Here is a 27,763-nt window from a genome sequence, read left to right as displayed (position 1 = left end):
GGGTATGTATAATTAGGTTGCATTTGGATTAGGTGCTATGCGATTGCAATTGGATACTTTTATTTTTACACATCGTTAAAACGCTGATCGATTCCCTCATTATGTAATCACTTTCTTTGTTCTCTCTTATTGATGATGATGAATCGAATTTAATGACGTCTACCACCATCAAAATGTCATTGGACAGAAAATAAATAAAGGGTGGAATGCATATTTGAATGTTTAATTTTAATTATTTTTATTATGAAGAATGATGAAGAAATAAAACTGTAAGTGGAATATCTAATTGAGAGAAATCCTTCTAAAAAGTACAGTAGAGTCAAAGTGGACCGTATGCTTATACGGTATACACGTTTTTTAATATAAGAACAAACTATATAAGAACATAAGGCTTCGATGGCCAAAGAAAACGGACAAAAATGCACACAAAGTGTTGAAAATAAGAACATTTTAAGAACATTTTCCAGGCTTAAATCTCAAAAAGTTAAGAACATACGAAGGCTTCAAAAAATTAGTATGTTCTAATTAAAAAAACGTGTATTACTAACATCCGTTAAGGGGCTTGGATCCTAGTTTTCTTATTGGAAATTTAAGAGTTTTAAACCCAAGCAGCTAAATATTTACAAAACAATAGCATTTCGATCATCCCAAATACGATTTTTGTAATTTTTTTAAGCATTTACAAAGTCTTTTGAAATTTTGAAATGACATCAAAAATAACAACTCTACTTAAGAAGGCACCGCCGGTTTAAAATTCTGTCTGATCCCGTTTAATTGTCAATACCCGGTCAATGTAAAAAAAAAAACGCTAAATAATACCTTGTAACGAACAATATACTAAAAAACAGAAGATACCCAGTCTATTGTGTATATCTTTTGTCAACGTTACAATATCACAATTAATTAATAACCTAACCAACACAATTACTGATTTTATGGGATTCGAAACAACTAGCGAAGTCATTTTTTTTATGATGATGATTTCCTGAAGTTAATGACTGTTCGCTTAATAGGGTATAAATACCAGTCTATAATATCTATACTCTGTCAGTTGCATAGTAGACATTTTCGAAGAAAGTCTTACTAAAAGAAAAGGCAGGCCTTCGAAAGCAACTTAATTTATTTGATAAGAAACTTGATTTTTTTAATTTTTACTTAAATTGACAACACACGCGTTGAACGCTGATTGAAAGTCAAGGATTTGGCAACGCATTTCGGAGATATTTTTCTACTTGCTTTCTAATCGTCACATACACACTACGCAAATATGATGAAAACAAAAGGATTATCGCATCATTCACACTCTCGCTTCACACCGTTGTATCATCCATACTACCAAACACCTGTTTACAATAATATGAAGACTTGCAGTGCTGGGTATATGGATACAACACCAATGCCGTTCAATAACTTCAGCGCCAGTACCAGTTTCTACGAAAGTGAAAGTGAAGAGTCGTTCCCAGGTTCACCTTTCAGTAACACCGGTGAACAATCATTTGAAGGTGATCTCAGCACGATTGATTTCTCAGACTTGTTAAATATTCAAAAACATGAGCAGGATGACCAGAACCAAACAAATCAGCTACAACAGATCTTGGAGCAAGTCAGTCGTGAGGCGGCGCTACAACCACTTGACCCTGTCGATATTTCGTACTCTTACAACCTAAGCCCAACACATACACCTCCATGCTTCCGCGCCGTCAGCCATGATTCTTACCCATCACCTAACTACCAGCCACGAGAAGAGCAACCGTACCCTTCGCCGACCTACAACCACCGTGAAGAGCCCTTCCAATCACCCAACTTTCACCAGATGCAACCACCTGTTCCCTCGCCTCCATCCCCTCCTCGGAACATCAAAACATTCGAAATTAAAGTGGAATCTGGTAAACCTGATCCACCTCAAAAACGAAGATCAAACTCAGAAGATAGTAATGGTAGGTTGAATTTTTTATTTTCACTTTTTTGATTTTCCTTTCACCGTTCGGACAGTTGCGTTTTTAATTTGCTCAAATTATAACATGCTTTATATAAACCTATTGTTTGTAAGAAAACTTATTGATATATGATGTTTGACTAATGATTAAACGAAGGTAATTAAGTAGAAAAAAATGGCATCTCTTTATAATCATCATCATTTTCGTTTCCAAAATGTGTTTTTTTGCTATTTTCTGTTGTGCTTGTGCTCGAAAAACTCCCACTGTTTTCAGAAATAGTTGCTTTAGTTTCTATGTCACATTATATAACGTTGGCAATAATCATTGTTTTGTTTGTCTTTCTCTTCAGATAAGATTCGACTTTACGAATTTGTCTTACAATTATTGAACGAAGAAAGAGCTGATTGCATCAGATGGTTGTGTCCAATCGAAGGTGAATTCGAGATTACAAATTCTGCTAAAATCGCTCAACTGTGGGGTGAGGTCAAGAAAAACCCGACTATGACATACGAAAAATTCGCACGAGCTTTACGACATTATTACAAACTGGGCATATTGATCAATTACAAACACAAAGAAAAATTACGCTACAAATTCTCACAAGATATTCTTCAAAAGAACAAGCGGACTGATGCTTAAAAATTTCATTTTATTTTTTATGAAAAATAATTTTGTTTTGATATGTTTTATATATTACTAATTTCAATTTTGTTTTTTTTCGTTTATAATTTATCGACAAAATTTGAACTTTTCTGTGGACGGAAAAGTTTTTAAAAAAACCTAAAACATACCTTCACTCATAAAACATTGAAATAATTTTGTAAATACCTTGTAAATAGCGGTCCAGAAATTTTAGAGAATTTAACAAAATTTTTTTGTATAGAAAAAGTAATTTTATACAAACACTTTTATATTATTTCTTTGGCGAATAATGAAAAGATTTAGCATGTTTTTCATTAACTGTAAGTTTTATTTACATATTATATACACACCAGGGAAAAAAACCAAAATTGATCAAATATCCCAAAAAATCCATCAAACCTATAACTCAATTGTTTTAATTTCTGATACAATCCTTAAAATTGACGGGGCGAGACGGAGTTTTTACAAGCTTTTACTTGATTTGATTGGTCGTTAACTGTAATAAAACATTTTGCTACTTGTTTTAAAGAACGCGTCATCTCTATTACTTCAAATGACCAATTAGTGAAGTATCTTGAAATCCAACTCATTCCTCAAAATTAGGATCATGTCCCCTAGTTCGCACTTGAACGAATCTAATAGTATTAAGGCTTGGGGACCCGAGAAGTTTTTTTCGCTTTGGTGCAATGCAACATACTCGATCCCACCAACACAAGAAAAAAGTGCGTGTCCCATGGTTTCTTTTTTTGTTTCATGGGACAAAAAGTGAGAGAAATACCCAAAAGACACGTTGATTTTGTCTCTTGTCCCCAAGCTTTTAATGTACCTGTTTTATCAGTAAAACGAAAAGGATTCTTAGTGAAAATTAACTTGATACAAATTTTGAAGATGAGCTATTTTAAGTAGCTAGTATCAACAGAAGCTGTTTTTTCTGTATTAGATGAGTGTCCCCCATACGCCTTATCATAATACCGTTATCTTAGAATCTCCCTCCTCCCACAAATCAAGAGAAAGAAAAAAGGAACTTGTCATTTTATGTATGTCGACCTAATTGTTGACAAACACTTCAAAGTCTCTGGTACTTTCCAAATTTCAGTCCTTACATGGTTGCCTATTAGGCGTTTATGGAGTCAGTAGAAATTTCACATCTGTAAAGCATATCGCCCAAATCAAATGTGATCGATCCCCTTCATTCAACGCTAATGTGCCAACTGTCTATTCTTTTCTGAGGTAGAGACCAAGCTCCTGATATGTTTAAAACAATATATATCGATATGCATTAACTTTGTTTGGTTTTATTATTTTCTAATACAATGTAACTGTAACAAAATTGACTCTCCAGTTGCCAATTTTCCTGTTTTTCACTTAAGCTACACTTATTCCCGGGAGTACCACTTTGCATTCTAAAAGAGCTTACAAAGATTTTATCAAAACTCCAATTTTACTGTAATTACAAAGTCATGGTCTTAAAGAAAGCTTAACAAAGCAATTTCCTATGCAATTTAAATTTACGACTTTTTTAAATCTTTTGATCTTTCTTCAATAAGGAGAACGAGTGATAGTCACTATTGGGTGGGTCTAATTCAAAAGATCCTGGTTGAAGATTGCTTCGATTTCCTAGTTGCAATAATTTCTTTTACGTACTTAAAATTAAATCTTGAAATCTTAATTGCAAGCCATTTTGATCCCTTTTTAACTTGTATTAATGATCCTAGCTCTAAACATTAAGACTTGTTGCAAGGCAACACCAATAAAGTAAATTTGAAATCAACGTGTGTATTGTATCCAGGAGACATAAAGCCAAGAAATGGTCAAACTTGGTTTTCCCATAATATCATCATACGATCAGTTAATAGTATAATAACTTACCATAAATAACTTCCGTAAATATTTTTTTCATATCACATAATAATATTTTCCAAGAAAAATATCAGGGATTAAATACGACATGCTTTGATGTCGATGTTTCACAGGTGCTCCTCTTACGAATTTATTAACCGATAAGTTGAGCTGACGACATTCATAAGAAATTTCATTTCATCGAAGGCTAGTGTTTGAATGAAGAATTCCCACTTAGGCATGGATTTTGATTAATTCGTCTCAGACATCTGAGATCATCTAAATTTCATCTCAAATCTTGACTATTTTTTCCTTGAAAACAGCGTCTCAGACATCTGAGATCTTTTAAGATCATCTGAGATTCATCTCAAATCTTGACTATTTTTTCCTTGAAAACAGCGTCTCAGATCGTCAGAGATCTTTCGAGATAATCTGAGGTTGGGGCTCAAATTTTGACTATTTGATATTTTTCTCCTATCTTAGCTATTTTGTAAGTTTTAAAATATCATCTAAGGTTCAATGTCAAAATGTTTATAACGTTTAGATCTTTTCGCTTCGAATTTTAATGACTCTAGTTGTAATTGTCTCGAACCATTAATATGTTTTTATTTTTTATATTTGCTGCAAATTAGAAATTGAATAAATGACTAACTGTTCATGTATCTTCACAAACAGTTGATATAATATAGGCTAATCACAATTTTTGGAAAAAATTCATTTAAAAGAAAGAAATAACCATAAGACTTTAGATGATCTGAGACGTCTGAGACGCTGTTTTCAAGGAAAGAAATGGTCAAAATTTGAAATGAACCTCAGATGATCTCGAAAGATCTCAGATGATCTGAGACGTTGTTTTCAAGTAAATAAATAGTCAAAATTTGAGACGAACCTCATATGATCTCGAAAAGTCTGAGGGCCCTGAGACGTCTCAGATGCACATTTTAACGACAGAAAGACAATAAAATTGAGACGAACCTCAGATAGTCTCGAAAAGTCTGAGGGCTCTGAGACGTCTCAGATGCACATTTTAACGACAGAAAGACCATAAAATTGAGACGAACCTCAGATGATCTCCAAAAGTCTGAGGGCCCTGAGACGTCTCAGATGCACATTTTAAGGACAGAAAGACCATAAAATACATCATGCGAAGCAATCTATTATTGAGACGAACCTCAGATCATCTCAGGCGAATTGTGCAAAATCCGTGCTACACTCAGAATTCCTCTGGTTAACTTTTAGGAAATTAACCTCAAGATCCCATTCTGATTCCTAAGTTATTAAACTTTCATTATGTTAATGTTGTCAATGTCATTATGTTGTTTCATTACCCAAATATGATACTAGGTATGCTGATTACGTTCTGCTTATGAAAAAAAAACTATATCAGTATGATGGCTCTATTATGTATTCTTTTCTATTGGCTGGCCAAGGGGGTTATACTCGCTTTAGGAAAATTTTGTATTATCTACATTTTGGAGCTTTAGGCATGAGTATTGGTCTCATGTAAAGACTAGGTTTAAGTTGCAGTGAAGGGCAATCTGACGAAGCTTTTTTGGAGACTTTCCAGGTTTAGATTGGTTGTAATTAACAAACCAATACAACAGAATTATATCGAGTATTTAAATAAAGGGGCTCTCCACGAAGGTCATCAAGCAGGCGCAATGATAGGCATGCAATTGTATTTTTAGTGAATAATGGGCATTGACAAATATTTGATGACTATGTTTACTTTTTTATTATAAATTTGCCTCGCTACCTCAATCTCAATTTAGAGTAGAGTTTAATCTACAATTAGGCAATCAAGTCCAATTTGAGACCTTTCGACATCTGATTCACCGATGGGGCGATCTGGCAAAGAATTTTTGGAGACTTTCCAGGTTTATATTGGTTGTAATTAACAAGATATTACAAAATTTTATCGAGTATTTAAGTGAACGGGTTATCCATGAAGGTCATTACCACCATTTAAAACTTTAGGTACTCCAATGTATTTTGGGAACCATTAGACTTTTAATTAAAAGAAGTTATTTGTTTACATTTTCATTTGGGAATTTGCCTCACCTATCTCAAGTGGCAAATCTGAAAAAGGCTATATTTTTATTGATTTGATAGCGCTGACTTTAAGCAGACAAGAATCCCAGCTGGCACACAACGTTGTTCTAACGTTCATCTAACGTTATATGGACGTTGGGAACATTATTAATGATAGTTGACAAAAAGTCAATTTCTACAATTCTGTAGTGACAGTATGGGTCAAGGTATGAGTCGTTTATTAAAGCTGTTTTTAATGATTACACTCCACCTGAATTCGCTTATCGTCTTGGTAAAATGTTTTGAAACAAGTATCAGCGCATGGATCGTACCACTAATAAGAGTGGCTTTAGTGCACATTTTTCTCGTTCAAAGAAAACGAGATTCTATAAAAAAAATAATTTTAAATTGCTGGTTAAATTATTCCACAGTAATAAGGTATGTAATGAGAGTCAATTAATCCAATTTCAAACTAGACATGTCTATCAAACACATACTGCTTGGTGATCTGCTCTTGTTTTCAATTGCTTGTTTAAAACTATAGTATCGAATTCTGTTTGGTCAAACCGTGAGTTCGGAAAGGTTTTGTATATTTGTATTCATCTCGCATCAGTAAGATTCTAGCAAGGCTCGCCAAGCCTCGCCACCAATACGGTTTTTACTGAGCCTGTATATCCCGTATCCCACATCGAGAAGATCGTGTAACTAATAGTATATGCGGGGGTGCCAGTGAAGACCTTGGTCACGTCATCACCTCAAAATGGAATTATAATCACGCCATCATACCGAAAATATTCTTTCATTACGCTATCGATCCAAAAAAATTATCTTATCAGTCACTTATCACGCTTTTTTAATCATAGATCACGGATCACGCAACCACGCTATAAAGGATACAATCACATCATCACACAAACTACTAGGCCCCCCAGCGGTTTGCTTGATGGCGTGATTGTGACTTTTTTCTTGCGTGATGGCGTGATTAGAGATTTTTTTGGCGTGATGGCGTGATCAAGATTTTGGCGTGATGCATGATAGGGCAAAAATTTGAGGCGTGATGCGTGATTTGGGCTATTTTTCGCTATTTTTTGCGTGATGACAAATTTTAGCGATTTTCGTGATGCGTGATTGAGAAATTCTTTTTGCGTGATGGCGTGATTAGGGGTGACGCTGGGGGCCTCTACTAGAGACGCTGCTCCTCTTCTCATCTCGACTGAATGTCACTAGATTACTTTTGGGATCACCGATAGGTTTCCGGGCTTCAATTAATGGAATTTGAAATGCTATCTATGTTGAAAAAGGTAATTTTCCAACTCCATTGGTATAAGACTTTTTCATTTCTTATCCCTACTGACCGAGTCACTGATACCATCCCAGCTTGCACACAACGTTGTTTCAACGTTTATCTAACGTCCACATAACGTTAGATGAACGTTGAAACAACGTTGTGTGCCAGCTGGGATCTGTTCTCAAAATTAGGGCTGTTCAACAAAAGCTCGCTTGTTTTTATTTGTTAAATTTCTTTTTTTTAACAGAAGAATAAGAAGAAACCGGTTTTACTTTCACTTTCAATATTATCAAAAGATTATCAAAAGATTTTATCAAAAATTCAAAAAGTTAGGAGAAAATAAAAAAAATGTAGTGTTTCCGTAAACCGGCCGGGTGAAAAAAACAAATTTTATGACCCGGCCGCAGACTTTCGTTAGTAGTTGATATATTAGTATTCAGGGCTCTTACTCCGTACTGTTTGTACATAAAAGTTATCTTTAAAGTTCTATTTCAACGATCTTAAGTTATCAAAAATCGCAAAAAAAAAATTTTCCGGCCGGCCGCATGAGAGCTTTTTTCCTTTACCTGCATTCCGGTAACACTACATTTTTTCATTTTCGCCTTATTAAATACTATTATTATGTTTGGGGACCAAATATAATGAAGGGAATTGTCCTTAGCAGGTTCCGCGTATCATAAAAGCAGTCATGAAGAGCAATTTTCCTCCCTCTTATACTCTTATACGAAACAATTTCGAAAACTCAACCAAATGGGTCAATTTCTGGTAATTTAAGAGGTTAAGTTTTAGTTTAACTTTTATTTTGTTACGACGCCACGCCCTTTAGCGTATCTAGCTAGAGTGGCTTTGGTGGGCCGTCCGCCCATAGTACGCCACCGTCGCATTTGCTCCTTTCGGTAGAATCTATAGGTGGTTTAGAGCTATGACTTCAAGGACTGATCTTCCATTCGCAAAGAAGCTCATCTTACAGTGAAGACAGAGAAAATTATTATTTTACCTCCCTCCCTCCCTTCAAAGCTTGCGAGCGTGGTTGCAGGCGGCCATCTTATACATTATAATTATTGTCAAATATGGGAAATATTTTATCCCCAAAATTACTTGTATAGGAGTGGTTAGCCAATAAACAAATGCCAAAACTTAATACACTGGTTTCCCTTATCGTTCACCCACTTCTGGGCCATCCGTTCTGCCCGCAGCGTTCCAGGAGTAAAAAATAGAAAGTTAAAACTGTAATTTAAAAATTTGAATTCGATTGGCTGAAAAAAAAACACGTTGAGAAATAGTTACGCTATTAACACGCTTTTTATGAGAAACATCTTCTATCAACATTAGTGGTCATTAAACTCAATTTTAGCCAAAACCTTAGAACAAATTAAGAAGAAATCTGATTCCAGAAATGACGAAATTGTGACGAAACTGTGATTTTAACTTTTACTTCAGTCAAAAATCTTAATAAAATTTAGGCCACAAAATTAGGAAAAAATCATAACAGGCTGGCTTCAGGTAAGATTTACTGGTTCTTATAATAAACGTTTAGTCAACAGTAACCACAAAAGAAAATTTGAATCAATATGCCATCATATTCCTTAGGTAGCTCATTGTGGCTTGATCGAATATCCGTTTCTATGGGATGAAAATGATGTTAGGACAATTAATGTTACATTTATTTCAGCCAGAGCTTTAGCATGTAACGTCACGACAATTGTAAAAAAGGGGGATTATCTTTTCAGATTATCTGCAAACTTTAACAACAAGCTTAAAATTACATTTCACTTAATAATTGTTCAATTTGACGTCATAAACCCTGTTGTGACAAAGTTTAAGCTGACGTCATTCGTAGTTTGTTACATTTCTAACGGGAGTAACTTGTATTCCTCTTCTCTTGTGAATTTTACTTTAGGCTTGGTGACACGAGAAGTTTTTATCACGTTGGTGCAATGAGACATGCTCCATTCCACCAACCTGAAACGCTTTCTCGTGTCTCCACCCCATTTTTCTTTCAATGACATTTGTGTTTCTCTCACTTTTGTCCCTTCAATTTTGTCCCAGGGACAAAATCAGCGTATCTATTGGGTATTTCCCTCACTTTTTATCCCATGAAATGAAAAAAGAAACAATGAGACACGCATTTTTTTTCTTGTGTTGGCGGGATGAAGCATGTTGCATTGCACCAACGCGAAAAAAAAACTTCTCGTGTCCCTTTATTCTAGCCACTGAGAGACTTTTAATGTAGTTTTGAAGAAAAAAACATTTACTTCTAGGAGTGTGTATATAAAACATCAACCGTTCGAAAAAGCGGAAATTTTCGGCTGAGCTACAGATTAACCTAAAATAACTTCTAATTTCTATTTGATCTATTCCAACGGGATTAGCATTTCAGTCGGGTCAATTGAAGGGGCAGTTGAAATTGCTAGCGAGTTCTGTTCCGACTGAAGTTATAAGCGGATTTAGATACAAAACTTGAAAAAGTCACGGAAAGAATTTATTCACCACTGTATAACCATAGAGGTATAAAGAAAAACAGGAGTTGAATGTGTCGGTAATTGGTCGTTAAAGTCTTTTGATTTCTTTTATAAAATGTATCAAAAGAAATTCTAAGCTCGCCCGATGAAATAAGACTTTTTAGTAGAACTCAAGTTTGCTATGAACATTCTAATAATCAGTATTGAAGATTCTGGTGTTTTAATATACGAAAATTAGATAAAAATTCGTCCACGAAGCAAGTTTATGTTCCATTTCGCTATCCGTTCAATTTTGTTTTGAAAAGATATTTTCTCAAGCCAGAAAATGAAAAGTTCTTTATAAGCACACACGATTTCAGACTCAATGTGTAGACCTAAAGTCGCTGGAGAATTTGGAGGAAAGTATCAAGCATAGAGTTCCCACCTTCGGATCGAAAAATCTTATCATTTGATGAAGGACTGCCAAGTTTACAGGCCTTTTTTTAGTCCAAATATTTTCTTACACTGATGTCAGAAACAATGAATCTCGTCTCATCTAATTTCTAAAGCTTAAATGAGCCAATAGGATTTCACCTATGGATAAAAGAGCTCATTAAGAATGCACGATATATGAGATTATGAGCATGCATACATCGTAATTTTTTTAATCGTAGGGCGAGCTTGGTTACAATAGCATACTTCTCCTGTTTCTTTATACCTCCATGGTATAACTTCGTATATTATTTTTTTAACCCTATTGGCCCCAAGCTTTTTTGACTTTGGTATCCCCAGGGGGGGGGGGTAGAATCTACCACCCTCGATTATTTTTGATCTAGAAGAGCTTTGGTCATGAAATTTGGTACAGATGTTCTCCATCATGTAACAAATTTCTGGGAAGAAAAAAAAATTGATGACGTCATTCAAAAACCGATGACGTCATCACAAAATTTCCACCTGTCGGAAAAAGCCCAAATATATGGTTTACTAAACTGTCTATTACAATCGAACTAATAAAGATATTTAGATTCTGTTTAAAGATTCAGAAAGATAAAAGGTTGTTCTTTAACATTATTGCCGGTTTTTAAATTTCTATGAAGACTTTTTCTTAAAATCTATGCTGAAGATGAGTAAAATTTTCAAAATTTGATGACGTCATAAATGATGACGTCATCATTTTCAATTTTTTTTCTTTCAATTTTTCAAATTTATATTTTCATTGCCTATGACGTGTAAAAATTTGAAAATGATTGAACAAATAGTTCAGAAGTTATCAGCACTTTAATATTTTGAGTTTTAAGCGGTTTTAGCTGGGTTTTATGTCATGTTTCAGAATAAAGTCATAATACCTGATCTGGACAACCTATGACCCTTAAATTTTGCACAAGTACTCTTAATAAGATTTTGTCAAAAGTCAGAAAGTTTCAAGTCGTTTGAAAAATTTTTCTCAGAGATATTCACAAAAGAACTCCAGCGTGGTAGATTCTACCCCCCCCCCCTGGGGCTAATAGGGTTTTAAGAGGAAATTTTTCATCGAGGGGGGGGGGCGTTCGACCAGGGCGTTTATTTGACAGAGGTGTTTCGAAAAAGGATTATCTAGAAAATATTTCCTTCAAGGCCTGGGTTATTTAGGTTTTATTTATCAATTGAATTACTGTATCGCAGACACCAAATTTTTTATCGAGTTTTTAGGTGTGGTGCTCATTAGAGGGCTCGTAGTTTGCAGAGGGGTTGACTTGTACTTCTTTTTGAGAATTTTACTTTTAAGGCTTGGGGACACGAGAAGTTTTTTATCGCGTTGGTGCAATGAGACATGCTCCATCCCACCAACCTGAAAGGCTTTCTCGTGTCTCCACCCCATTTTTCTTTCAATAACATTTGTGCTTCTCTCACTTTTGTCCCTTCACTTTTGTCCCAGGGACAAAATCAGCGTGTCTATTGGGTATATCCCTCACTTTTTGTCCCATGAAACGAAAAAAGAAACTATGAGACACGCACTTTTTCTTGTGTTGGCGGGATGAAGCATGTTGCATTGCACCAACGCGAAAAAAAACTTCTCGTGTCCCTTTATTCTAGCCACTGAGAGACTTTTAATGTAGTTTTGAAGAAAAAAACATTTACGTTTTTTCAAAACTATCTAGGAGTGTGTATGTAAAATTTAGGCATTGTAAAAAGTCCGATGCACACATTTACCGATCGAAAAAGCGGAAATTTTCGGCTGAGCTGCAGATTACCCTAAAATAACTTGTAATGATTGAAGGGTTTAAATTGTTTGATCTACCCCAATGGGATTAGCATTTCAGTCGGGTCAATTAAAGGGGCAGTTGAAATTGCTAGTGAAATAAGATTTGTTCCGACTGAAGTTATAAGCGGATTTAGATGCAAAACTTGAAAATGTCACGGAAAGAACTTATTCACTACCGTATAACTTCGTATATTATTTTTTTAAGAGGGGATTTTTCATCAAGGGAGGCGTTCGACCAGGGCGTTTATTTGTGTTTCGACAAAGGAACATCTAGAAAATATTTCCTTCAAGGCCCGGGGTTATTTAGGTTTTATTTATCAATTGAATTACTGTATCGCAGACACCAAATTTTTTATCGAGGTCTTAGGTGTGGTGCTCATTAGAGGGCTCGTAGTTTGCAGAGGGGTATCACCCTGTCATGTTTATTTCACCCCATATATACTAACCCCCCTTTCTGTAATGAAATTTTATCCCCCTTTTTTAAAAGAAAAAATCCGTTCCGAAGAAAACTTGCTCTATGCACTACCAAAATGATCAAATCGTAATATGTAATACAACCACCAGCCCACAACAAAACTAGCGTTAATATTAACTTAATTCAATGTTACCATTTGTCTATAAATATACCAAAATTTCCAAACCCCTTTTTTGGTGCCACCCCCTACATTCTGACCCCCACTATTTGGCAAATCTTGGTACCCCCCCCCCTCTATAAGGGCCCCCAGAAATATTAGTATTCCCATCCCACTTTTAAAAAGGGGGAAACGACCATACGCTCGGCCTAAAATTTGGCTTCTAAAATTGGAACCTTACAGTGCAGTGAATTTTGATGAAAAATCATACCCTTACAGTGCACTTTTTCAAAATTTCTCGCTCGTAAGGGCGAAAATTTTTGCAATTTTCCAAGAAAATGTGGAATTTTTCCTCCAAAATTGACCAATTTTGTGCCAATTTTACCAAAAAATTGGCCTTTTATCACAATTTCCTACCCTTACAGTGCAGTTCAGTGCAGTTTTGTAATTTCCTACCCTTACAGTGCACTAGCTGAACTATGAATAACCTACCCTTAAGGGCCGAACGTCTGGTAGGTCATTTACCTTGAGTGCCCCCCCCCGGGTTTTGCAGTTTAGCAGAAAGGAATAAAATTCAACCAGTAAAAAAGCACATTAAAATTAGTAATACATCCCTCAGATCAGACAATCATAATGGCGTACTTTATTTTATGCAATGACCACGAATGACCAATTAATCTGCGGTGACTTTTTCACATTATATCAGAAAATCATCTGATAAATAAAGGATTCTATCGTTAATCGCACTGTAATTTGTCTGATTTTTTTAATTTTCATGTTTACTATTGGTTAACAATATCAATATAGTCCTTCGAAAATTTACAATGAGATTTATGGTAGTTTCAATTTTTTTCGCTCCGCTAATATTGACTGTAGGCGTGGAATTTTTTTTGATATATTTTTTTTCATTCTCTATTAAACATTTCTCCCCTGTAACTTAATTTTCGAGCAGGTTCTGATTGCTGCTCTGCGCTGCCACGTATGCACAATAATGCCATTGCTCTCTTGAGAATAGACACAAAGAATACACACTTTTTTTTTATAAGAATGCTGTAATTCCATTTCATCATGGATATTCTTAATTTTTTTGGGAAAATCATCCTAAAATATTCTTACAGCATTCTTAGGTTAGGATCCTAATTCAGACTAGATTTAACCATTTAGTACATACGTCTCAAGCATAAAACGGCATTTTTGTGAAATAAGCGATCCTTACTTTGGGGGTAATTGGCAATTTATAATCGAAAATGCTCTAAAAATGGCATTCTTAGCTTGAGTAGCGAAATTCCATGATGTTGATATTCTTAGCATTATTCTTAATTTTGTGGCCATTTTCATCATGGACATTCTTATAAAGTGTATTCTTAAAAAAAAAGCTTGTAACACAAGTGGTGTAAAATTCGGTGATTATAATGATCTTTACAGTACCATTACCGAGACAGATTAAAATTCTAAAAAAAGCTAGTAGTCTGGCTAAAATATGATAATAAAAAACTATTTTAGTACACTTCAGGCTTAATGTTATCAAAACGTTTTCCCCAAGGGCCATGAGGCTCTGAGTATGTTAAACCTCATAAATTCCACTTCCAACAGTACCAAGAAAGTTAACTAATTTTTCTCAAGGTCAAATTGCAATTCTGCCAGACTATAAACCTTACATGCAAATTGAAAAAAGAGCAGGATTAAAATTTGGCCTATTTAATCGGAATTTAATTCAGATTTAAGCTTAATTTTTTTTCGAACAACTGACGCTCCTGTGCTAATCGGCGCTAATCGAGATTTAATCAAAAGTTAAGCTAATCGATCGCTAATCCATTTTTGAACAACCGGGCCCGGAAGTTAATCGCCGGGATTAACTAATCGAAATTTAATCGCGATTAGCGCTAATCAGGATTTAATCTAATCAACTTTTGAACAACTGGGCCCAGAGAGTTTACAATGTTTTGACTGCAAAGTGTCGAATAAGAATACCTTTTTAATGGGGCTGTGGAATGTCTTTGCATAATAAACAAATAGACTCATGAATAGATATACTGGCTTTAAGTCTCGTGCCAAGAAATACCACTGTAATTGGATTGTTTGTCTTAACCATTATCAAGCTAATTGATAAATGAGAGACATAAACAAATCGCATACTAATTTTTTTAACGTAACGAGACACAGTTACATGCCTTTCTTCATGTTTAACCAATAAGAACGCTTAATGAAAAGTAATTTTACTTTCTCTTCTCCGTCAATAACCGATTTAGGCAATACTTACTGTACCTACAACGCCGTCCATAGAATTGACAATTATTTTTGAAAAAGAAGAAGGCAAAAACAAAAAATCTTACAATCAAGGTCATAATATTCGAGAAAAAAGGAAAATACACCGGGAAGTTTTTGAACCACAATCGATTTGTAAGTGCTCTAAAGTAGCTTGGAAGGGTAGAGTTTTAACTCTGAGTTTTAACATATGAGACTTAAGACTAACGACCTTAGGATCTGAGGATCGAAAGGCTCAAAAATAGTCCAGTAAGGCTCAGAATATAGCCTGTAAGTCTGTCAACCCCTTCCAAATCGAAATATTCGATTAAATTAAAGAGATCCAAAATCGACTTTCTCGCCGGAACTTTAAATCTTGAAAAACGTTAAAATAACCAAAATTATCAAAATATTATGACCTTTATTGTACATTTGTTTATGCTTATCTCGCCCTTTATTAAGATCGTTACGTTTGATTCAATGAAGAAGATAAAGCTGAACACACAAATCAACAAAGCGGTTTCGGAGATGAAGATATCAAAATGTGTACGTACTTAGTCTAGTATAAAACCTTCACACGCTTCAATTTTATTTTCATCTTTAAGCATATTTTAAATCCTTTTATTCATATTCATCCAATCGGAAGGGTGCCTTTTTTGGAAAATTTTGAGAAAAAGTAGAAAATTTGAGAAAATTTTGGAATTTCAGTCCCATTCAGGGTCACTTTTTTCGCACATTTTGGCAAATTTTTTGAACAAACAAGTCCCACGTAGGGTCCATTTTTCGAACCTCAGTGAAGCACCCCCGTCGGTTGGCACATTCTAAGACAAAGCACATTCTAATTTGGAAGTTGGTATAATGATTATTGAAAGTTCACAAAAGTTAAAATTATATAACAAATCTTTGAAAGACCACCACTGCAAAATACAATGGCACACAAGCAATTCTATAATCTAAACGTGTCCTTCCGGAAACTGATTGAACCGCCCCATCTTTCCCTTAATACATTTTCAACGTGACACAAACCTACTTAAGACATATTACGTGGTATCACAAATATCCGGTTAAATGGAATAGTTCCCTTGCCAACCATCAAACAATACCCTATAAAATGAATATAAAACATAAACATAAACAACATTAAGGTTTATAAGAATAGATGGATTGAATACCCGAACCCATTTCTTGTTCCCGTTGCGTTCCGCTACGTGTTCTGCAGGGGCACACGTACGTAAACTAGAGAAGGTTATACTTCGCCATAATTATATGGATATACCCTGGTTGAATATTAAGAAGTCTACGACCACGGTCGAAGGCAATTCGAAGGCTCTTCCATTTTTGTACTAATACGAAGTTGACCAAACACGGACCAAATCTTCTCATTGTACACTATTTGTGATGTCATGCGATTATCATTCAATTCAACAGTCAAAATGACGTACATCTAACGTCAAAATGACGTACATCTAACGTCCAAAATGTTGTAAAAACGTCCTTACAACGTTAGATGAACAATGAAACGAGGTCGTTTGCCAGAAAATATTCTTTCTGAATATCCTTTTCATTATCGGGTCATTATCTACGAATATGAAAATGATTTTTTATTGAAGTAAATTGCGTGGGGGTTGAATCAACATAAAAACTCTAGTTTCCATGACAACGATCAATTTGCTAACCGTCAATAATGTTGTCCTTCTAATTAACCTTTATCGAATAGCAATTAACAAAATTTTAATGGCATCATTTAAAATATTAACATATGTTAAATATATTTATTGTCAACTATGCAATTTTGTTGTCGCAGCATTAGTAAGGCTTTTATTTTTCACAAGTCCCTATGGAAAAAGCCACTATTAAGATTAAGTAAGTATGCGACCGCAGTTGGAGGCGACCGAAGGCTCTTCTTTCGATAGCTATCTACCCTAAGGTAGGGGAGGACGCCACCCTTTCTCCCTGGATTCCTCCACTTACCCTTGATCCTTCTCTTAATTATTGAGCATCAAGTAGAGAGGCATTAAGTACCATTTTGGGAATCTTTGGTATGACCCATCAGGAGATTGAACCTACAACCCGGGGGGGGTACTAGGGTTGGCGAATGAGGGGTATGTGCGGACGGGACCTCCGAAAACCGACCCTTAGAGAGACTGATTTTTGCTGAAAAAGTGACCCTTAGAGAGACTTTTTGAATTTTTTTTTCGATTTTTGAAAAAAGTCATACCCTTAGAGAGACTTTATTACAATTTTTTCTCTGGAAATCAAAAAAATTCCTAAAAATCCTGAATTTTCCGACCCTTACAGAGACCAATTTAAAACTTTCTGATTTTTCCGACCCTTAGAGAGACTTTGAAAGGTGAAAAAACCGACCCTTACCGTCCGCACATACCCATCATCCATTTTTGCCTAAGTACCCCCCCCCCCCCGGGACCTACAACCTTGCGCACTATAGATGGATACTCTACTACTGCACTTATGGTCGCTATCAAGATATAATAATGAAGCCTTTACATATAAAATCTTTAGAAGGTCAGTAACTGCTTGCATCAGAAGCTACAAATTTTAGAAGGAGTTCCGTTGTAGCGAATGATTAAAAGACAATAAAAATGAGGTTTTTCAACTGCTTTCTCGTAGAGTTTGTCATTCGTTATTGATGTATGTTAACCTTGTGCCCCTATTTTGAAAAAAATAATTGCACTTTTAACTATGAAACAATCATCTTTCTTTGCAGGACATTGTTAGGTTTTTGATGACATTTAGGAGGAAAGTAATTATTGTTTTAAAGTTTGGTCTGTATACTTAAAATCGACGGAAAAACATTTGTTTGGTCATTTCCATGTGAAATAAACCAGCCGAGGCTGGAAGGTCAGCCAATAGAGCTTAGCTAGATAGCTTTAATAAGTGGGTTAACAGATGTAAGAGATGTACTGAAACAGAGTAGACTAAAAATGTTGAATAATGTACAAAATGTGAAACATTTGATAACTTGATTTAAAATTATTCAAAACAAGCCTGAGAGCTCCTCCAAGCCCCCCCCCCCCCCACGAGAAGATCAAAGTATGGAGACAATATCCATATGTCAGATATACAAAGTGTTATCTAGTAGAAATAAATAAGAAAATTGCCAAAACGTCAGAACCAAAATAAAGATATCCATCAAATATACATAGAAACTGTACTTTTTGTTTTACTTGATAAAACTCCAATAACACTTTAAACTAACAAGCTACAAACTTTAAGTCACAAAGCGCAAACTCCAGAAAAAACACACATTTGCATCAAAATCTTTGCAAAACGTAGTTCATTTTTATAACATTTCAACAGGAACTGTATTTTGGTAGACTTGGTCAAATTACAGAAACCATTTGTCAGTTGTCTGCAAGGCCAATGAGGTACGTAAAAACTGACTGCTATTCAGTGAAAGCCAAAATTTGGCAAGGTCAGAAAAACATAATTTACATCCAGTCTTCGTAAATAAATTTTGTAGTTTAGTACCGTCAAGTTACACAACATGCACACAACCATCTTGAAGACTTTGCTGGTCGCAAATGATAATCGAAAGCAAAACTTAAAATTCATAACTATGCAGGGAAGCTCATTTTCCCCCTATTTTGCTTTAAACTCCCTTTTGAATGGTCTATGAATTTGGGCGATCGCTTTACCGCCTTGGCGGAATAAACACACGACCATAATAAATAAATTCAACAGGGCAACGGAGTAGCAATTAATTTCAACTGGGATTCCTCTCTTCTGTGCCAAGCACTGGTAGTGTTTTTTAAACTTTAAAACAATGTTAAATGAAGACCAGATGGATCTGTTTGTTATGACTGTGCAAGTTGTGACGAGAGTGTGCATGTTGTGTAACTTGACGGTATAATTCATTAAATTCTAGAAACCATTTTTCATAACTTTCTGCAGTCCGCTTTCTGCAAGTCTGATAAGAGATATGTATAAACTGTTATCGCCATTCATTCCATTCCATCATTCAGTCAAAACGTGTGCCAAGGTTAGAAAAGGTTAGAAAAACACTATCTGCGTCCGGAACTGCGTGAAAAATAGTTTGATCAATTTCAACAAGAACTGTATATATTAATATTAATATAATTGATCAAATTCCAAAGACCATTTGTCATAATTTTGCAAGTCCAATAATAGGAGATGTGATGTCATCATTTGGTTCCCGTCATCTGACCGCCCCTGATTTACGGTCAGCAGGTAGAGTTGGAGAGTCGGAAAGCTTTTCCGCTGCTTTGCTGGATTTCCACTGTCGACCTCTGCACGCTCTGTGTTTACAAGTTTTCAAATCGAAGTAGCGAGCTGCATGCTAATGGAGAGTAAACCGAAAACCAGTTTATCCACGGTTTCTCAATTTCTTAATTCAGCTCAGTCCACACGGGTACGGATTCCCTTTCAACAAGATGTATATAGCTGCTTCTTGAAAGAAAAATATTTTCGACAAACTGACCCCCACTTTTTAAAGTAGAAATGACGGGAACCAAACAATTTTTTGCGATTCGTCTTATCAAACACGTCCAAGCAAACCAAGTCCAAAAAAGCACGATTGCATCCAGTCTCTATCAAATTTAGACAGTAGCTGTACTTTTGTAAACTTTATCAAATTCCAATAACATTATAACACCATCAATCCCACCTAGAGGCAAACAAGAAAAATATGTTTTTATTGCAAAAACCAATAAAAAGCAGCAATAAAAAGTATCAGAAAATTCAACATAAACAAAAACTTGAGCAAACGGCTTTAAACCTTCAAAAGGTGTAGAAAAAGAATCCCCTTGATGAAAATCATGTGTTTGATTTGCCGAGTTAAAAAAATAAATGACAGAAATTGAAGCTTGCAACAGATTTACACTGGAAATACTTTGGTACAACACTGACTTATCACATCTGACTTATCGCTTGAGCCGCCATCTTGAAACACCACATTATGATCTGTAAAAACAACGCACGCTAAAAGTACCCAAAAAGTTAACCCGATCGGAACAACACTGACTTATCACATCTGACTTATCGCTTGAGCCGCCATCTTGAAACACCACATTATGATCTGTAAAAACAACGCACGCTAAAAGTACCCAAAAAGTTAACCCGATCGGAAGAAAGTTTAAAAATCAAAGTGAGATCGGGAAATCGGATTTTTTTTTTGCCGTCTTATGATGATGGAAGAAGAAATGAATTTTACGGATTTGAATGCTCAGCTTAGGCTGACCAATAATGTATTCGCAGTCTTTGAATCAGTGCTCATAATTTCCGGCTGTAGATTTTAATGGGATCATTCAACATGGCACGGATAGTCATTTCTATGTGAATCTGAATAATGTCTTGATCTTCATAAATAGCTCAACCGTTGAAAAGATAATTTTGTACAATATAACTTACAACAAAGCAAGCTCCAAAAATTTGAAAAATGAAGTTGCCATACTGAAAAATAGGATTATTTTTTTCTTTGGGTGCTGAAAGCTTTCATTTTGGTATACAGGAACATTGAACTCACCTGCTGTACCTTTTCGAAAGTTCAACATTTTATTTTGGGGTAGTTTACAGTGCTCACAATTATTCTTCCAACAAGGGCAAAAATGAAAAGTAATCCATATTTATCTCAATTTTGTTAGGTTTTTGATGGCATTTAGGAGGAAAGTAATTATCGTTTTATTTTAAAGTTTGGTCTGTATACTTAAAATCGACGGAAAAACATTTATTTGTTTCAATGTGAAATGATTTATTCGCAGTCTTTGAATCAGTGCTCATAACTTCCGGCTGTAGATTTTAATGAGACCATTCAACATGACACGGGAGTCATTTCTATGCGAATCTGAATAATGCCTTGATCTTCATAAATAGCTCAACCGTTGAAAAGATAATTTTGTACAATATAAGTTACAGCAAAACAAGCTCCAAAAATTTGGAAAATGAAGATGTCATGCTGAAAAATACGACTTTTTTCTTCTTTGGGTGCTGAAAGCTTTGATTTTGGTACACAGGAACATTGAACTCACCTGGTGTACCTTTTTCGAAAGTTCAACATTTTATTTTGTGGTAAATTACAGTGCTCGCAATTATTCTTCCAACAATGTACTACTCATCAAAAATGTATTTGTTAAAGGAGCCTGAAGGGCAAAAATGAAAAGTAATCCATATTTATCTCAATTTTGTTAGGTTTTTGATGGCATTTAGGAGGAAAGTAATTATCGTTTTAAAGTTTTGTATGCATATATAAAATCGACGGAAAGGCATTTATTTGGTAATTTCCATGTGAAATGATTTATTCGCAGTCTTTGAATCAGTGCTCATAACTTCCGGCTGTATATTTTAATGAGACCATTCAACATGACACGGAGTCATTTCTATGTGAATCTGAATAATGCCTCAATCTTCTTAAATAACTCAACCGTTGAAAAGATAATTTTGTACAATATAACTTACAGCAAAACAAGCTCCAAAAATTTGGAAAATGAAGATGTCATGCTGAAAAATACGACTTTTTTCTTCTTTGGGTGCTGAAAGTTTGATTTTGGTACACATGAACATTGAACTCGCCTGGCGTACCTTTTCGAAAGTTCAACATTTTATTTTGTGGTAAATTACAGTGCTCACAATTATTCTTCCAACAATTTATTACTTATTTTAAAAAATGTTGTCTCGTTAAAGGAGCCTGAAGGGCAAAATGAAAAGTAGTCCATATCTATCTCAATTTAAAAAGTTATAGAGTATTTTTCTGTTCCATATTCAATATTCAGTGATCCAATTCCAAATACACCGAGAACGGGTATCATATAAAACCTACTACCTACTACCTAAAACCTACGGGTCTTAAAGCCCCGGTGGAACTTTTTTCTTCAGTGGGGATAATCCCTTATAAATTTATTGTTCCAAGGTTGAAAGATCCAGTGGGGATGGTTTTGGAGTGTAATTTTCAGACATGACATGATTTTCGAGTGGGGATGAAATCAAAGTTAATTTCAGTGGGGCTGAATTTACAGGGTATTCCCACCGGAGACCAAATTTTTACCAAATTTTCCAGTGGGGTTGGGGTGCCAGTTGGGTCTGTGACACAGGGGTGTCCAAATGTAGACACAGGAGGCAACAAAAGGAAAATTGAAGTTAAGCTTGTTTCAATATTAGAAAACGTCTTTTTGGGAAGGGCGGGAAAACAGTTCCGTGAACTCAAACTCGCTAGCGAAAAACTGCATGAAAAGGCTGCATGCACCCTCTCTGATATGTTTTCATATAGGGGATGCGTATCGTGTATAAAATATTCCCGTCCGAAATTTCCGTCTTTGCATTCTTGAGTTACAGAAACCTGATAAGTAGGTTTTATATGAGAGATCTTTAAATTTCACTGAATTTGAATTAAAAATTTGAATGGCTCGAGGTTAATGCAATCATTGAATTTCCGAAAATTTTAAAGAAAATTGAAATAGGCTACCCCAAATTTTGGGTAACTCTCGGGCGAAAATTTAATACACGATTAGCAAGAATTTCGAAGCTTCAAAACGAGACAGCCATCAGCAATAAATGTTTGAAAATTAATCTCGAAATAATTTACAGCATGTCGATAATTTTTGCATACAACTTCCTGTATTTGACATTAACAACTGGCAACTAATTATTTCAATAGAGCTACCCGAGATGAGAAATCTATTTTTATGAATCGGAATTTTTTACTTTATATTTACGGTCGTTGAAACACTAAAAACGGATACAAGTTTTATTTCCTGGTTAAGATAACTGAGGCTCAAATTTTAACTACATCTTAATGTGTGTCTAGAGGAAAATTAAAATACTGTTTAAAATACCAAACCCATTCCGGCGATTTTCCGATTTTCTAATTGGTTTGTAGTGACGAGGACAAGCTTTTTGAAATTATATGCGCGATATTATTAACATCAAAGCAAGAATAGGAGAAAACTTACTTCAGGGCATTAGTTTCTTCAGCGCAAGAAGAAAAAATATTGGCGTTTCTTCAAATACATTTGTATTTGTAAGGTTTCAAACATAACGATTGTATCTTACAGATACAGCTCCAACCCTGCCTTTTCACAACTTTAAGGATTGATAGGTGCTTTCCGAATGTTGATTTTTGTATTTTTGTTTACCGTGTCAGCAATGTTCTCATTTTCTGGAAAGTCAAGGTGTCTTAATTCGCCGAAAAATGACAAATCAGCTACTTGCAATTGCAATTCAATCTTTGATGCTTAATGTTAAAGCACGTACTAAAGCTATTAACATGAAATCATCAGCTATTTACCATATATGGAGTTTCAATTTGACCCCACTCATCACTCATCTACGTGTGTCGTAAATTTTCGAAGTTTAAAAAGATTCAGGCATTTTTTTAAAACATCCAATTTCTATTTTTGATTTTGCTGTTCAGTACAGTGGAAGGGGGTTTGCCAAAACTATTTCACCATCAATCTTTCTTTTTGAAGAGATTTTCGTGCGTCTTTTTCTACTTTGGTCGAAGCAGGATTTTTTAGAGCGATTAAGGAAATGAGAAATTTCCCAATATGTTGGAATAGCGAACGGATACTATTAACATAATTATTATACTCAAATGATGCGTGATACGGCTTAGGCTTCCGGACGTCAAATTAAACGACATAGCCTGTACATAACTAAGTTTGGTGTTCTCTAAAAGTGACTGCACATTAACAGAGACGGTCTGATACTAACTAGTTGAAATTTGAAAAAAGAAACGCCTATATTGATTACTTTACATTGCTTAAGCAATAAAAGTTTCACCATGAATGTATTTATTTGGTAAACTTCTCTTACATCCGATTTTTGCGGCGCGTAATCTCTTATCTTTTATATGAATTTAATTCTGTTTTTTTTTCCAGGTCACATTTGAAAAGATGAATTATAATTGATACACTGGCATAGGAAACCCTAAATTTTTCAATACCGACCTGCGCTATATAGAGTATAGAGAATGGATTTATGGGGCCCTTTATGAATATCGAGCTAAAATAAGAGATCAAAAGGCAGCCCTCTTCCCTGATTAAACCAAACACATAACTGCCGTCTTTTGATAAGAGTAGTTAAGTTTCATAAGAGAAAATTTAAAGTTACGTTGTACCTTTATTTATTTGGTACCGAATATGGCCCAGAAAATGTAGGTCAAATTGTTTAAATTCGCTCAAAAAGTTTTTGTTGAAGCTATTCAAAGCATGTTGAACGACTTTAGATCTAACACTAAGAAAGAATATACTAGAATAGGCAATCTGCATCTAATAGTAATTAAGTAATACATCTGTTACCCGTTGTTATTCTGTACAGCTCCAATTACTATTTTTGGGAGACTACTAGACAAAAATGTCTAATCCTGACTGAAGCCTACAAGCCGGCTTCTTTATCACGTCGAAATTGTTTTTTTTCTCTAAATGTCTTGATTTTCGATTTTATTGATTTTAGTAAATTTAAAGGTGGGTGTGTATAATTTAAAGAAGAAAATCTGAAATTGTTGCTTGTTTACCTTATGGAATGCCTTACATAAGTCGAGATATAAGCTATCCAAAATAGCGTAGGTCTCTTCTAACCAACACGCTAATGACTGATAATATCACAATAAAATCATAGCTCTGACACATTACTTTAGATCAAAGACACCGACTACTTAAAGATTATCATTTTCAATCTTTAACTCTCTATTCTAGTAATTAAGAGGTCTGTTGACCCAATATCTGAAACCGCTAGATGATGTTTTGAATATTCATATAATGTTTGCTCTTACAAGGTTTTATGCCTACTTTTTGATATTGCTCGAGGTTTTCAGGATAAATACAGCAATTCACGAAACAGGAATTTTTTTCGTGTTTACTTTTTTCTGATCTGTCGAAGAGAAATTTATTCATTATGTAATGAAGAATGTCTCGGTGGTCTCTGGGTAATTTTTTTCCAGACCTTATTTGTTCCTACGCTTGGGGTTAATTATCATCAGAAGTAATATTTTTATGATGAGGCATTTTACTTTGAGTTCTTTCACTAGTATTTGTACTAATCGTTCTGTCAACGGAGATAGTGAAAGGATAAAAGTAAATATGTCATCGTTTATATCAAATAAATGTTGTCATGACAGTCCCTTTGAACATTAAATTCCAAGACGCGTGGTTCTTGTATTTTACACGTAAATACAAGGTATTGAAAAGAATCTACGGTCGTGGTTCGAAAAACTTACCATTCAAGAGAACGAAACTGCTAGGTTAAACCTTTTTCGTATAGTTGAAGCGCAAGTCTTAAAATTTCACAATCTTTGCCTGGCAGAATAAGATCCGCCTTGAGTCACTCAGGGGCTATATATGCAATATTGCAGTCCTTATCTTTTCAGGCTATCATTTAATAAATTCTTTAAAACCTTTTGAAATTGAAATTGAAATTTTAGAATGGTGGATTTCGTAGTTTCAGAAAAGGGTTTACCCTGACCTGCCTTATGCGAGGGTTGTAATTTTTGTGTATTGAATACCAAAATTATAGCTCAAAAGATTAATATTATATTGGTAGACGAAGAAAATTGTTATTATACTCAGATATTATACTGGATATTGAACTTTTTTTTCCAACTTGTTACAAGGCTTTAGTAACATAAACAAGATACCTCTCCGATCACGTGATCACACCTCGTGACGTCATCACACAAAATATCAACTAACCATCATACTTTTTGAAATCATAGATCACGTAATCACGCCCCTCTCATGCCATCACGCAAAGTGCTGGCGGTGCCCCATAAATCACCTTGTAGTTTCAAACTCAACTTGTCAAATTTAAATCTTGGTCTGTAAAATACCAATCAGAGAGGTGGCCGAACCAAAATTCCGCAAATCATCTCCAGCAATATCTACCAATAGTCAAAATTTCAAATTCATAGCACTTGTCAATCCTGAGATTTTAAGGGCCCCCCCCCCTAGACCGACCCTAGAAAAGAAATAGGAAATATTCAAAGGGCTAGGGTAAAAACTCTACTTTCGACAGGACTGCCAGCATTCTGGAAATCGTAAAATGAAACTTGTCCTTGAAAATCCTGAAAATTTAAAACTTTCAAATCAACTTTATTTTCAGAAAAGTAATTATTTTGGACAATCTTCTCAGCTTTGGTGCAAATTATTTTTTACTGACGATTCCAATTGTATGTGTGTCAGATACTCTTTTAATTCCCATACAATCATTCCATGAGTTTTCTCAGCTTAAATATCCTGGATGAGGATTTGAAAAGAGTCCTGGTAAATCACAAAAACCACCCTGGAAAATTCTGGAAAGTCCTGGAATTCAAATTTCATTTAAGGCTGGCAAGCCTGTCCAACCCTAAGTTAAGGCACTTAAAAACTAATAGCAGTTTTTAAAATTTTATTTTGGAAATTCCCCCAAATATTATGGCCATGTAACGTTGCATTTGTTTTGTGCGGCACATTTTTCTAGATATGGCGATATAATTTCTTTTCTATCCCGACAACTCGACACGGGTCACGTTTTTTGTATGGCAAATAAATGACTTCATTACTTCCGATCTAAGAGATTCCACTCTAGCCCTTAGGGTTTTAAACTCAATGATCTAGAGGCACCTCGGCTACAAGTCATCCATATTGGAAATTACTGCACCATAATTGCACCAGAATCACTCTCCATCCTTTTGTAAAACTTCAGTTTTTAAAATCTCCTCCTTAGTTCTTTGTTAAGGTTTTTTTGACCACAAGTTTAATGATTTTGTTATTCAAACAGCAAGAGCTAAAATTGGTCGAAACAAAAACTGTGCATCCCAATTTGTGAATACTGTTTCAATTGCCCTTACATTCAAACGAATTATAATTTTGGTTTTTATTTAGATAACCAATTGAAGTGTTGATTGCTCAATATCTAACAGATGCCATTCCACAAATTAAGTGACCCTCTCATTACAATTTTCCGACAGGTAAATTACTATCAAATACCTTTTGGTTTTCTTTCTTTCTTTTTCAATGTAACCTTTTCTGTTTTATTCTCTGCCTCTAATGACGCACAGAACTATAAAAAGACCTGTGTTTGTAACCTTAATTACTTTAGCTGCCTCTGAAATCAAGCCTGTGACAAAGGGATGGGAATCTCGTGGTTCTTCTTTGGGTAATGAATTAAAGTTTTATGAGACGGCTATACCCTCTCCAGGTTTCTCTCTATATAAACAGGTAATTGCTCAACCGCGACCTTTAAGGAATGGTTTTTTAGGCTTTCTAACGTGCACTGTAATGGGCTAGTAGGAGAGAAGGTGCACCTAGGGTATAAAAATTGAGGAAAATTATAAGTTTTCCAGCGTCCCGGCAGGGGGGAACGCAAAGTCTGAGTACTGGGAGGTCTCCGATCATATACGTGTCAATAGGTTCTTTTTTGGTTCATTACCGGCAATATATCCTTGGCCCTAGACCGCCAAATCGTATTTTTTTCGATTCCTGGGAAAATTTGCTAAATATTATCCAGAATGTTTTCAGCTGATTGTTAGTGGATGTCGTACCATGGAACCATAAAAAATAAACGACAGAGAGATATGACCA

General features: G+C 35.1%; 2 protein-coding genes across 2 annotated transcripts in view; both read left to right on the top strand.

Moving 5' to 3' along the window:
- The window catches only part of LOC136807268 (uncharacterized), a 147,430-nt gene that overhangs the window by 3,516 nt on the left and 116,151 nt on the right, over positions 1 to 27,763 (top strand). The window contains exon 2 of the mRNA XM_067063869.1: positions 27,065 to 27,150. The gene's annotated coding sequence lies outside the window, so the exon portion shown is untranslated. The remainder of the gene's footprint in view (positions 1 to 27,064; positions 27,151 to 27,763) is intronic.
- On the top strand, positions 1,047 to 2,970 carry LOC136807266 (transcription factor PU.1-like). Its single transcript, XM_067063866.1, has 2 exons — positions 1,047 to 1,937; positions 2,287 to 2,970. Exons 1-2 carry the CDS (start codon positions 1,268 to 1,270, stop codon positions 2,574 to 2,576), a joined length of 960 nt encoding a protein of 319 aa, XP_066919967.1. The 5' UTR covers positions 1,047 to 1,267; the 3' UTR covers positions 2,577 to 2,970.

This window comes from Clytia hemisphaerica, unplaced genomic scaffold, assembly GCF_902728285.1.
Source record: "Clytia hemisphaerica strain Z4C2 unplaced genomic scaffold, Clytia hemisphaerica genome assembly, whole genome shotgun sequence".
In the NCBI taxonomy this organism is placed as follows: Eukaryota; Metazoa; Cnidaria; class Hydrozoa; order Leptothecata; family Clytiidae; genus Clytia; species Clytia hemisphaerica.
This window is presented reverse-complemented; position numbering and strand designations above follow the sequence as displayed.

Excerpts from the sequence above, each read along its gene's own strand:
- LOC136807266 (XM_067063866.1), top strand. The coding sequence starts at position 1,268 with ATGATGAAAACAAAAGGATTATCGCATCATTCACACTCTCGCTTCACA. Across the intron at positions 1,938-2,286 it reads AAACTCAGAAGATAGTAATG|ATAAGATTCGACTTTACGAA; the intron begins GTAGGTTGAATT and ends CTTTCTCTTCAG.